Below are 10,450 nucleotides of genomic sequence, written 5' to 3' on the forward strand. Positions count from 1 at the left end.
TCTTACCAGCTGTGCATAACTCCTAAGTAACCTCTGCTACTGCTGCCAAACCTGCTGTTCTGAGTTGTACCCTTGCTCCTTTCTCTTACTGCAAACAAACAAGGACCCACAAGCATTAGGTATTAGAAACTCTAATTTGAAGATGCTCTGAGTTGCTGTTTTTTAAATCCAGATGACCTTGAGCCTTCAGGAAAGAAGAAAGAGACAAAGTGGCAATTATTGAACATGGTCACGGTTGAAAGGGGGGAATTACCTCTGAGCTGTCCCTGGAGATGGCGCCACCAGCAGCCAGCCTCTTTTCTAGAGCACAGTTGGGTTTTTTTGCAGGTGGCAGTAAATTGTGCACCTCCACCATGAGCAGACACTGGGTCCGTTGTCTCGTCCTTACAGACTCTGAAGGTGAGATATAGGCTCCATAAAAAGCCAATCCAGTCCATATGGAAATGTTGTCCCTTGGTGTCCCCGGTCAATCCCATTGTTTCTGTTCCTCTTGTTTTGGCCAAGGGGTGAAGCCAGACCTCGATGATAAGATTACATTTGAGCTGAAAGATATTTTGTACTTCTGATAGTAAGGCAGAACACGCAATGTTTGCCATGGAGTGTGTTCCTAAATTGTGCAGCTGAGGAGGAGAGAACCAATGGTGCCAACAGCTCTGCGTGGCTGTGTTCCTTCTCCTTGAGCCCCTGCACCTCTGAAGGAGGGAGAGGTAAACGTGGCAGCTGAGTTTCTGAACCACTGGCCCTTCTATGAGATCTCTTAGGGTACAAACCCTGTTGGCCCATCCCATGGATTCTGCCATCGCTCTGTATGGAGTGGATCTGCCTGCTTTTCCAGCTGCTATGATCTCACTGTGCACAGGGGCAGTTTAATGCTTTGCCTTTTGAAAGTGCCTCCTGACAGCCCTTCCCAGCAGCAGTGCATCTCAGAGCAGCCAATGGAGCCATCTGCACCTCCCAAAGGAAGCGTGCCTTGGCTTGCAGTGTCTTTCCAACCCAAGCCCTTGTGTTTCCTTCCCCCAGGGTCATTCTGGGACTTTCAAAAATGCAAGAGGTAAGAACTGGAATGGAAACGGGAGATAACAGAGCTCTTGATAACCCGTGTTATTCTTTCCATCGTATTCCTGGGAAACACAATGAAATCTTTTCCCCTTCTTTCAAGGGAGTCTTTGATAACCCTATCAAGTCAAAAAGAAGTTGGGCAGCAGCGAACTCGACTCTTAGGACTTTTGCTTAATTTTACAGGGTCGCTCTTATCGGCTGTTTCTTTTTCTTTCAAGGAATAGCTTGCAAACAGATGGGTGTTTGCTGCTGATATTTGACGTTAGAGTTTCCAAGATATTCCTTAGCACCGCGGGGGAATTTTTGGGCTGCAGTGATAACCCTTGGCCGCGTGCATGGCACTGGTGGAGGCAGTAGGGGCCATGGTGGGGTATATAAGGGTGCAGGTAGACTTCTGGAGGTCTACTGGAACAGCTTGCGAGAGCAGCTCACCATGAAGTGGCTGATCCTCACCGTGCTGTGCCTGCACCTCTGCGAGGGGCTGCTGCGGTGAGCGGGGAGGGTTTGGCTGCCGCTGGGATAGTGGCAAGTCGGGAGGGCGGCAATGTGAAACGTGCACTGGGAGCACTGGGTTTTAACTGGGGCCTGCATGCAGGTGAGCATCAAGCAGGGCAGGGAGGGAGGGAGAAAAGACCAACAGAGAGCAAAAACGAGGGATTGTGATGGAAACTTGCTTCCTGTCACACTGAGCTGATGGCTGCTGCTCGTTGCCTGCAGGGTTCCCCTGAAGAAGGGCAAGTCCATCAGGGAGGCGATGAAGGAGAGCGGCGTGCTCCAGGACTACCTGGCCAATCACCGCTACTATGACCCTGCCTACAAGTTCTTCAGCAACTTTGCCACTGCCTATGAGCCCCTGGCGAACAGCATGGATGTGAGTATCCATCCCTTGGGAACAACGGGGGGAAAAGGAGACGTGAATAGAGAAGTCTGGGAAGTTCAGTGTAAGACCTTGAACCAGTGGTTCATTTCAGGAGCTGTTCTTGTGGTTGTGCAGGAAAAGAGGGGTATTTGTGTGAGTGCTGATGGAGCTGCTCAGCTGTGTACTCTGTTTTGGAAATATGCTGACAGTGGCACTGCAGGAAGGGTCCGCGTGCCTCTGTGCTGCTTGTAAACACAGCTGCTGTGCCGTGCCTGCACTGGTGGGAGAAGCAGCAGAGAGCAATGCTGTGTTCAGGGCACAGTGCACAGCGCTGTTGGGAAGGACAGCAGGAATCTGGCAAACCCTGCAGCCCCAGGAAACCTGCGGTCCTGTGGATGCATGGGCTGAGATTTAGCATGCACGCCTGAGGAGTTGCATGGGGTAAAAATTATTCCCTTTCCTCCAGATGTCCTATTATGGGGAGATCAGCATCGGGACCCCCCCGCAGAACTTCCTGGTGCTCTTCGACACCGGCTCCTCCAACCTGTGGGTGCCCTCCACGCTCTGCCAGAGCCAGGCCTGCGGTGAGCACCTGAGCAGGAAGGGGGGTCCTGGGCAGCAGGGGGACTTCTGGCTGCCACTGTTGTATTTACCACAAGCAATGATTACCACCTGTTTTATCAAAAGCAGCCCACATGTGTGCTTTGATTGCAGGTCCCTGTTGCTTGCCCTGAACCTCTCTTGCCACTCAGCCTCTGGTTGAGTGCTCCTCGATGGAACAATCACTCTTCTGCTTTGTTTTTCCAATCTAGCCAACCACAACGAGTTCAACCCCAATGAGTCCTCCACATTTTCAACTCAGAATGAGTTCTTCTCCCTGCAGTATGGATCCGGCAGCCTCACCGGCATCTTTGGCTTTGACACAGTGACAGTGAGTGACATTGCAGATGGGGGGAGTGAGGGGTGCCCCAGCTGTGCCCTGCAGCCTTGAGCCAAGGATACGCAGTTAGAAAAACATGGGCTGATCACTTCTGGAGGCTGGGGGTGTTCCCTTAGGAGCAAATCAGGGGAACTTTGTTCTTGGCTCTAACTTAGTCCCCTGTTCTGATGTACACTTACAGCTGCAGGATGGAGCCCCGTGTTGGCTTGGTGCCCCACTGCATGGCCTACTGTGCCTGTGGGTCACAGTGCTCCATGCTGTGCTCTCAGAGCAGCTCTGCCTCTTTTCCTCATCCCTAGATCCAGGGCATCTCCATCACAAACCAGGAGTTCGGCCTGAGCGAGACGGAGCCTGGCACCAACTTTCTGTACTCTCCCTTCGATGGCATCCTGGGGTTGGCCTTCCCTGCCATCTCTGCTGGTGGAGCCACCACTGTGATGCAGAAAATGCTGCAGGAAAACCTGCTGGACTCCCCCATCTTCAGCTTCTACCTGAGCGGGTAGGGATGCTCCTGTTCTTCCTTCCACCTTGTGCTGCCTTTGTGCTTCCCAAGGATATTCTGTTATTTTTCTTGTTTAAACCTTCGTAAGGGCCCGTCAGCTGATGCTTCCTTCCTCCTTTCCTGTTTGCCCCACCCCTTCTACTTACTGGCATGCTGGCTGGTACTGGTAGCTGTTGATCTCTACTGATACCCATGAGTGTGACCTTCAGTATCTAAAGGGGCTGTAAGAAGGAGAGGTCAGACTCTATAGCAGGGTCTGTGTGATAGGACGAGGGGAAATGGTTTCAAACTGAAAGAGGGGAGGTTTAGGTTGGATATAAGAGCAAAGTCTTCTGCAGTCAGGGCGGTGAGGCGCTGCACGGGCTGCCCATGGTGATGTCCCATCCCCAGAGACCCCCAAGAGCAGGGATGGGGCTGTGAGCACTGATGGAGCTGTGGGTGTCCCTGTGCACTGCAGGCCGTGGGACCGAATGGCCTTTAGAGGTCCGTTCCAACTGCGACACTCCATGATTCTATGATTCTATCACTTGTGCCTTCCTCCCGCAGGCAGGAGGGCAGCCAAGGTGGTGAGCTCATCCTCGGCGGCGTCAACCCCAACCTGTACACGGGGCAGATCTTCTGGACTCCTGTCGTCCAGACCACCTACTGGCAGATCGGGATCGAAGAGTAAAGTGTTGCTTTCTCCAGCTTCCTCCACACCAGCTCTGGTTGTTCTTAGATCTGCGGCCACAGGAGGAATCTTTCTGTCACCTCTGGTGGCTTCAGGGATCCCAAATCTCAGGCTTTCTGGGCTCTGAGGGCTATTCTTGACAATGCTGATATATAACTGTAGAGAACATTCCTCATACCGTGTCCCTGTGTTCCTCCTGCAGCAGCAGGGAGTTTCACGAGCTGCCTGTTTTCTCTATCCGTAGCTTCACTGTTGGTGGGCAGAACGGTGGCTGGTGCAGCCAGGGCTGCCAGGGGATCGTCGATACGGGGACCTCCCTCCTCACCGTTCCCAACCAGGTCTTCAGTAATCTGATGCAGTACATTGGAGCTCAAGCTGATAGCAACGGCCAGGTAGGGAGAGTGGGCTGGGAAAATGAGGGGGAAGAGGCGGGAGATGCATCTATCGTGGGTGAGCAGTTGCTGTCAAGCACTTGGGTTGGAGGAGCACTGGAAATCCAGTTTCAGAGAATGACTGAGGTTGGAAAAATCCTCCAAGATGATCCAGTCCAGCTGCCTGCCTACCACCAGTGCCCCACTAAACCACATCCTTGAGGCTCTGCTCTAATCCCCACAGAGGAAATGATGGATCTAGTAAAGTGTGCATGTCTGGGTCCATGGATCACTGACAGAACTCACCAGGCACAAACCTGTGGTGGTTTCTCTTTCCCCAGTACGTGGCAAGCTGCAGCAACATCGAGTACATGCCCACCCTCACCTTCGTCATCAGCGGCAACAGCTTCCCCCTGCCTCCCTCTGCCTACATGCTCCAGGTACAGCATGAGAACCTGAGGGAGAGCAGCCGGGGGCACTTTGGGCTGGGGGACAGCTGGAGGGCGCCGGCTGGAGTTGTGCAGCCAGAGCTTTCCTACACAGTAATTCCTTCTTGACAGAGCAACAGCGGCTACTGCACTGTTGGGATTGAATCCACCTACCTGCCCTCCGAGACTGGGCAGCCCCTCTGGATTCTTGGAGATGTCTTCCTGAGGGTCTACTACTCCATCTATGACATGGGCAACAACCGCGTGGGCTTTGCCACTGCTGTGTAGGCAGCCTCAGTGCCGTGGCCACAGCTCTGTGCATTGGGGCATCTCCATCCCCGCAGAGCCCAGATCCCTTCTCTTGAAAAATCTTTGCATTGAAGATGGGTTTCTTTCCAGACTATACTGTGGAGAAATAAAAGCATTGAAAATAAGATTAAGCATATGTAGTCTGTTTTTTTATTTCACAGTCTGTATGTTCCTTTTTTTTTCTTTTTTTAGTACAAACGAAACCGAATGAAGCTGAAAATATTACCTCTTCATAATACCTACATAATAAAAGTGAGGGGGTAAGAGCAGAGGACACAGCCAGGCTTGCTGCAGGTAGTCCATTTATGGCAGGAGCAAACTCAACATCCAACCACACACAAGGGTGTTGTGCAGCTAAAATAATGCTTGGAAGCAGCCAAGTGCTAGGCAAACATCTCAGGCTCCAAATGCTCCATCATTCCTCATTCCACAGGTCTGATATCCCTGCCCTCTCTGGCTACACGTTTCCCAGCACAAGCCCATGGGATGTGGAAGGCGGGCTTTGCCCAGATCTCCGCTCGGTGTCTGGGAGGTGGAGGTCTGCGCCTTCGGGAGAGGTTCCAGCTGGCACAGTGCTTGTTTGAGCAGCCCTGTGCTCACGCTCCCTTTGTTCCGTGCTCCCATTTGCTGAGGTTATATCGCAGTATCTTGTGTCCAACAGGTCCAGGAGAGGGGGTGGCTGGTTGCCCTGGTACTGGGACCAGTCACCTCTCCGTGCTTTTTGCCACAGGTGGGAAAAGCCTAGAGCAGACCAAGAAATCAGAGGTGACTGCGATGTCTTTGGGAATGCAGAGGCTGGACTCCAGAGCCGTTTGCAGCCTGGTGCAGTGCTCTCCTGAGAGCTGCTCAGTCTGTTGGTGCAACAGGAGCAGCAGGACGTGCCCAGAGCCCAGCTCCAACACGTGCCCATGCCCAGCAGTGCAGGTGAGCTCTGCCCCTACAAGGATGCGCCATCTCTGATGGCAGAGAGTGGAATTCCCCATTTCCTGTTGGACTAAGACTTAGCAAACAGATGCTGTTTAACTTTTGGGGGGTCAAAAGGAAACAAAAGTAGCATGTTTGCATGTGCTGTAGAGGGCATCTTATTCCTTTGTCTTTTGGCAAGCCTGAGTCCCCTAGGGACCTGCAGATAACACGCGGTATGTTGACGTTTTGATAACTGTTCTTTGCTTTCAGCCAGAATTTGCCTTTTATCCAATCTTAATAAGTTGATCTTTCTATCAATCCTGCTAGCAAACAAGATAATTGCTTTATTATACTCAGTATCCAGCAAAGGACACACATTACCTGGCGCTCCCAAGGGAGCACAAGATGTACAAAGCTGCAGTGTGGGATGAGTGCAGTGACAGCGGTGCTGGGTAGGCAGCAGCTACTGGGGGCAGCAATGAGCCCCCATGGTGTGCAGGGTGCTGTGGGGTGGGCAGGGGGTTGGAACTCAGGGATCTTCCCTTCTGACCCCAGGCCTTCTATGAATGGCTGCTGGGCAGGCGCTGCGGGCACGTCTGCAGCAATGGCACCGAGCAAAGTATGGAAGGGTTTTTTAGTCTCAGCCTCAGCGCCCATTTCTCCTTCAGGCCTCAACGTCCTCACGGCGCTGGGTCTTCCTGCAAGCCAGTTTCCATCCTGCACCGTGAGCTGTGAGAGCCTTTGTTTTGGGAAAGGTTGAAGCGATTTGGAAGGATCCAGGTAGCCGTGCAGCGTGCTGGCAGTGCGATAACTCGTCTCCCCGCTGTGATAAGGGCGGCCCTTATCGAGTGGCCGCACTTTGATTTGGCTGTGGAAGGTGCGAGGTGCTCTGTTCCCATCCGGGTGCCCCACTAATGACAAAAACTTCTCAAGTTCCTCGTGGTCCAAAATACAAAGAAACCCTTCAAGCCAGGGTTACACTCGGCGGTAATGGAAAACAGAGGCACGCAGATAAGGCGGTCAGTGCGTGCCAGTATAAAGGCAGCCAGGCCAGGCGGCTCAGCCTGCTGCTGCGCTCTCCAGACGGGTGCACCATGGCCACCGGCCGCACCATGAAGTGCCTCGTGCTGGCCGTGCTGTGCCTGCAGCTCACAGAGGGGCTGGTGAGGTGGGTGTGCTGGAGCAGCACAGGGCTGGGGGGAGCTCGGGGAGCAGAGGCCGGCTGCGTTCATCACATGTGTGTGCTGCACCTGAGCGCTGCTCGGGGATGTGGTTCTCGGTGCACCTGGCCACGTGCATCTCCAGAACCCATCGTAGCCATGCCAGCGGCAGCCCGGGCTTTGCCCTCGGCCCAGAGATGCTGTGCAGATGGCTCGCAGCAAGGCAGGATGCAAGGAAACCCAAAGGAGAGGACATCTGAAAATTCCCAAATCACCTCATTTCCTGCTTTCTTTGGTTTGCTTTTTGTTTTTCTCCCCTCCACCCCCTCTGCGCAGGATCAAGTTGAAGAAAGGCAAGTCCATACGGGAGAAAATGAGGGAGGCAGGAGTGCTGGAGGAATACCTGAAGAAAATTAAGCACGATCCAGTTAAGAAATATAACTTCAGCAAGAACAACGTTGTGTACGAGCCGATGGCCTCCCACCTGGATGTGAGTTCTCTCACTGCTCCCCCTGCCCCCCTCCTGCTGTCAGAACGATCTGTTTGCCCTGGGCCTCCGAGAGTGGAACAGACTTTTTTTAAGCTCTTGGGTCAGAGTTTAGCAAAGCTTTCCCCCAGCTGCCTGAAAGGCTGTGGTTTTCTATATGGAACACAAGAAATGCCTAATAGCACTTCATCTGGGAGGAGGTCGCTCAGCCCCTTTCCCATCTTATCGCTGCAAGAGTGAGCGGATCCGCAGCACTGCCGCACGGCGCCGGGACGTGGCGCACGGTGGGGAGGCGGAGCTGAGCCCCGTCCCATGACGTAACCCACCTCTGTCCGCAGTCCTCCTACTTCGGGGAGATCAGCATCGGGACCCCCCCGCAGAACTTCCTGGTGCTCTTCGACACCGGCTCCTCCAACCTGTGGGTGCCCTCCACGCTCTGCAACAAGCCGGCATGCAGTGGGTGTCCCGCAGCCCCTCGCCATCTGACCCCGAGCGGCGGTGAGCCCCACAGCAACAGCACCCCCAGCAGCTCTGTTGCTTCGTCTCTCCCGCAGGAAACCACGCCAAGTTCAAACCCAGCGCATCCTCCACTTTCATCAACAACGGGCAGAAAGTTACGCTGTCCTACGGCAGTGGGACGCTGACAGTGGTGCTGGGCTACGACACACTGCGGGTGGGTGCGCCGCCGGGGGGACGGGCTGGGGGCAGCGATCTGCATATCTCTTATGCAGATAGCATGGCACAAACCAGGTCCTGAGATGGGCAGAAGCTATGCAAAGTGATTATAGCTCCCTTCAGTTACCCAGCTGGATTTTTTGCTTTGTTTGCATGACTGCCGATAGTTTTTCCAGGCATTCAGGGATGTTTTCACCTGCTACAACCTTGTAGGGTGCTCTTTGGCTTTGCACTCTGGTTTTGCAGTCTTTGGCTTTGCACTCTCTGTTTGCAATCTTTGGGTTTGCACCGTTCTATTGAGCGCTCTTCGATTTTACCTTCCTGGGCTTTGCACTCTTTGCGTAAGCGCACAGGCTGACGCAGCGCTCCCTCCCCCTCCAGATCCAGACCATCTCAGTCAGAAACCAGGAGTTTGGGCTAAGCCGGGATGAGCCCACCCAGCCGTTCTACTACGCCCAATTTGATGGGATCATGGGGATGGCTTACCCTGCGCTCGCGGTTGGAGGGACGCCCACCCCCCTGCAGGGCATGCTGCAGCAGCACCAGCTCAAGCAGCCCATCTTCAGCTTCTACTTCTCTCGGTAAAGCCCACCTGCATTTCTGTCCCTCTGGCTGTCCCCACGCAGGTTCCTTGCTGCTCTAACTGCGTTGTTCTTGCAGCAATCCCACCTACAACTATGGAGGAGAGCTCGTGCTGGGAGGAGTGGACTCTCAGCTGTTCACTGGGGACATCGTGTGGGCGCCGGTGACCGAGGAGCTTTACTGGCAGGTGGCGATCGATGAGTGAGTTGCATCCATCCCTGACGGAGCTGTGTGCAGCCTCAGGTTCTGGCCTCCAAGACCTGGACAAGGTGGGTTCTGTGCCTGGTGGGGGCTCAGAGTGACGTCCACCACCTTTCTGTACTCAGGTTTTCTATCGGACAGTCGGCGATGGGCTGGTGCAGCCAGGGCTGCCAGGCCATCGTGGACACAGGGACGTTCCTGCTCACTGTGCCCGCGCAGTACCTGAGCAGATTCCTGCAGGCTGTGGGCGCCCAGGAGACCAGCTATGGGGTAAGGAATGTGTTTGGGTCAGGGTGGGGTTTGTAATTGAGCCACGAGCCCCGTGTTTGGACAAATCCTGCAAAACCCAGATGGTGTCTGCAGGGCGCAGTGCTGTGTGTGAAGCGGGGGCACAGCTGGGCCTTGAGAAGTGTTGTGCCTCACAGCCAGTGCTGCTCCCTGTGCTGCTCCAGCCATAATCTCTCCATCACACTCTTTCCACAGTACGCAGTTGACTGCAATATGATCCAGAGCTTGCCTACCATCTCCTTCATCATCAATGGGGTGCAGCTCCCGCTGACCCCCTCTGCCTACGTCCTCAATGTACGTATTGTCCTCCCAGGTCCCAGGGGTCCAGCAGAGACCTGGAGCTCCTGGTGAACAGCGATGCTCCCCTCCCTGCACACCTGCGGGGTCCGGGTGCTTCCCCAGGCTCTGACTCCCCATTATTTCCCCATACAGAACGATGGCTACTGCACCGTTGGGATCGAAGTCACCTACCTGCCATCCCAGAACGGGCAGCCGCTCTGGATTCTGGGCGACGTCTTCCTCAAGGAGTATTACACCATCTTCGACATGGCGTACAACCGCATCGGCTTCGCCAAGTCGGTGTAGAAGAGTGGGGCAGCAAAATGCAGCCCCCTCCTGCTCTGAGCGAGCCTTGCTGTGGGTTTCCTATGGGCCTTTACATTCCTCTACGTGCTCTCTGTCTCTCCGAGGTTTCTGTGTAAGGCTGTGCTCTCAGTCTCCTGTTGCAAATAAACTGCAGAGCCTCAACGCTCTCTGACCTGAATTTGTTCGGTGGTGGCAGAGCACAGGCTGACGGCTTGCGTGCCTCAGCCCCTCCTGCTGCAAGGGGTCCCACCATCCAGCCCCTGCTTGAGGGGCCTCAGATACCCGTGGTGTTGCTGTTACACCCCAAGCACAGCTCTGGGGAGAGGAATTCCCTGAGGGGTTCCCCAAAAGCCATCTCTGCTCCTGGGGAGCAGGCAGATCCCACAGCACAGGAGCCCTAAGCGTGGTTTGTTAGAAGCTCTTTATGA

At 54.4% G+C, this 10,450-nt stretch overlaps 2 protein-coding genes across 3 annotated transcripts; both read left to right on the forward strand.

Annotated features, from left to right (window-relative positions):
• Positions 1-362: 362 nt before the first annotated feature.
• On the forward strand, positions 363-5,269 carry LOC128087963 (gastricsin-like). The gene is made up of 9 exons (XM_052698013.1): positions 363-1,548; positions 1,777-1,930; positions 2,385-2,502; positions 2,731-2,849; positions 3,158-3,357; positions 3,907-4,026; positions 4,275-4,422; positions 4,743-4,841; positions 4,962-5,269. Exons 1-9 carry the CDS (start codon positions 1,493-1,495, stop codon positions 5,115-5,117), a joined length of 1,170 nt encoding a protein of 389 aa, XP_052553973.1. The 5' UTR covers positions 363-1,492; the 3' UTR covers positions 5,118-5,269.
• Positions 5,270-7,127: 1,858 nt separating this feature from the next.
• Positions 7,128-10,184, forward strand: LOC128088146 (pepsin B-like). Of its 2 annotated transcripts, XM_052698385.1 has the most exons (9): positions 7,128-7,212; positions 7,541-7,694; positions 8,030-8,147; positions 8,246-8,364; positions 8,748-8,947; positions 9,027-9,149; positions 9,275-9,419; positions 9,633-9,731; positions 9,870-10,184. In XM_052698385.1, the coding sequence occupies exons 1-9, from the start codon at positions 7,139-7,141 to the stop codon at positions 10,020-10,022; spliced, it is 1,185 nt and encodes a 394-aa protein (XP_052554345.1). In that variant the 5' UTR covers positions 7,128-7,138; the 3' UTR covers positions 10,023-10,184. The 2 variants fall into 2 exon arrangements, with proteins under 2 accessions (XP_052554345.1, XP_052554344.1); XM_052698384.1 differs by lacking the exon at positions 7,128-7,212 and having other exon boundaries at positions 7,377-7,694.
• The last annotated feature ends 266 nt before the right edge of the window (positions 10,185-10,450 follow it).

Source organism: Tympanuchus pallidicinctus, unplaced genomic scaffold (genome assembly GCF_026119805.1).
Source record: "Tympanuchus pallidicinctus isolate F22 unplaced genomic scaffold, pur_lepc_1.0 scaffold32, whole genome shotgun sequence".
In the NCBI taxonomy this organism is placed as follows: Eukaryota; Metazoa; Chordata; class Aves; order Galliformes; family Phasianidae; genus Tympanuchus; species Tympanuchus pallidicinctus.

What these genes read in the sequence shown, in the direction of transcription:
- LOC128088146 (XM_052698384.1), top strand. Translation starts at nt 7,413, where the DNA reads ATGGCTCGCAGCAAGGCAGGATGCAAGGAAACCCAAAGGAGAGGACAT. An exon ending in CGATGGCCTCCCACCTGGAT is followed by an intron (nt 7,695 to 8,029) that starts GTGAGTTCTCTC and finishes CTCTGTCCGCAG; the next exon opens with TCCTCCTACTTCGGGGAGAT. An exon ending in TTCAGCTTCTACTTCTCTCG is followed by an intron (nt 8,948 to 9,026) that starts GTAAAGCCCACC and finishes TTGTTCTTGCAG; the next exon opens with CAATCCCACCTACAACTATG.
- LOC128087963 (XM_052698013.1), top strand. Translation starts at nt 1,493, where the DNA reads ATGAAGTGGCTGATCCTCACCGTGCTGTGCCTGCACCTCTGCGAGGGG. An exon ending in TGGCAGATCGGGATCGAAGA is followed by an intron (nt 4,027 to 4,274) that starts GTAAAGTGTTGC and finishes CTCTATCCGTAG; the next exon opens with CTTCACTGTTGGTGGGCAGA. An exon ending in AAGCTGATAGCAACGGCCAG is followed by an intron (nt 4,423 to 4,742) that starts GTAGGGAGAGTG and finishes CTCTTTCCCCAG; the next exon opens with TACGTGGCAAGCTGCAGCAA.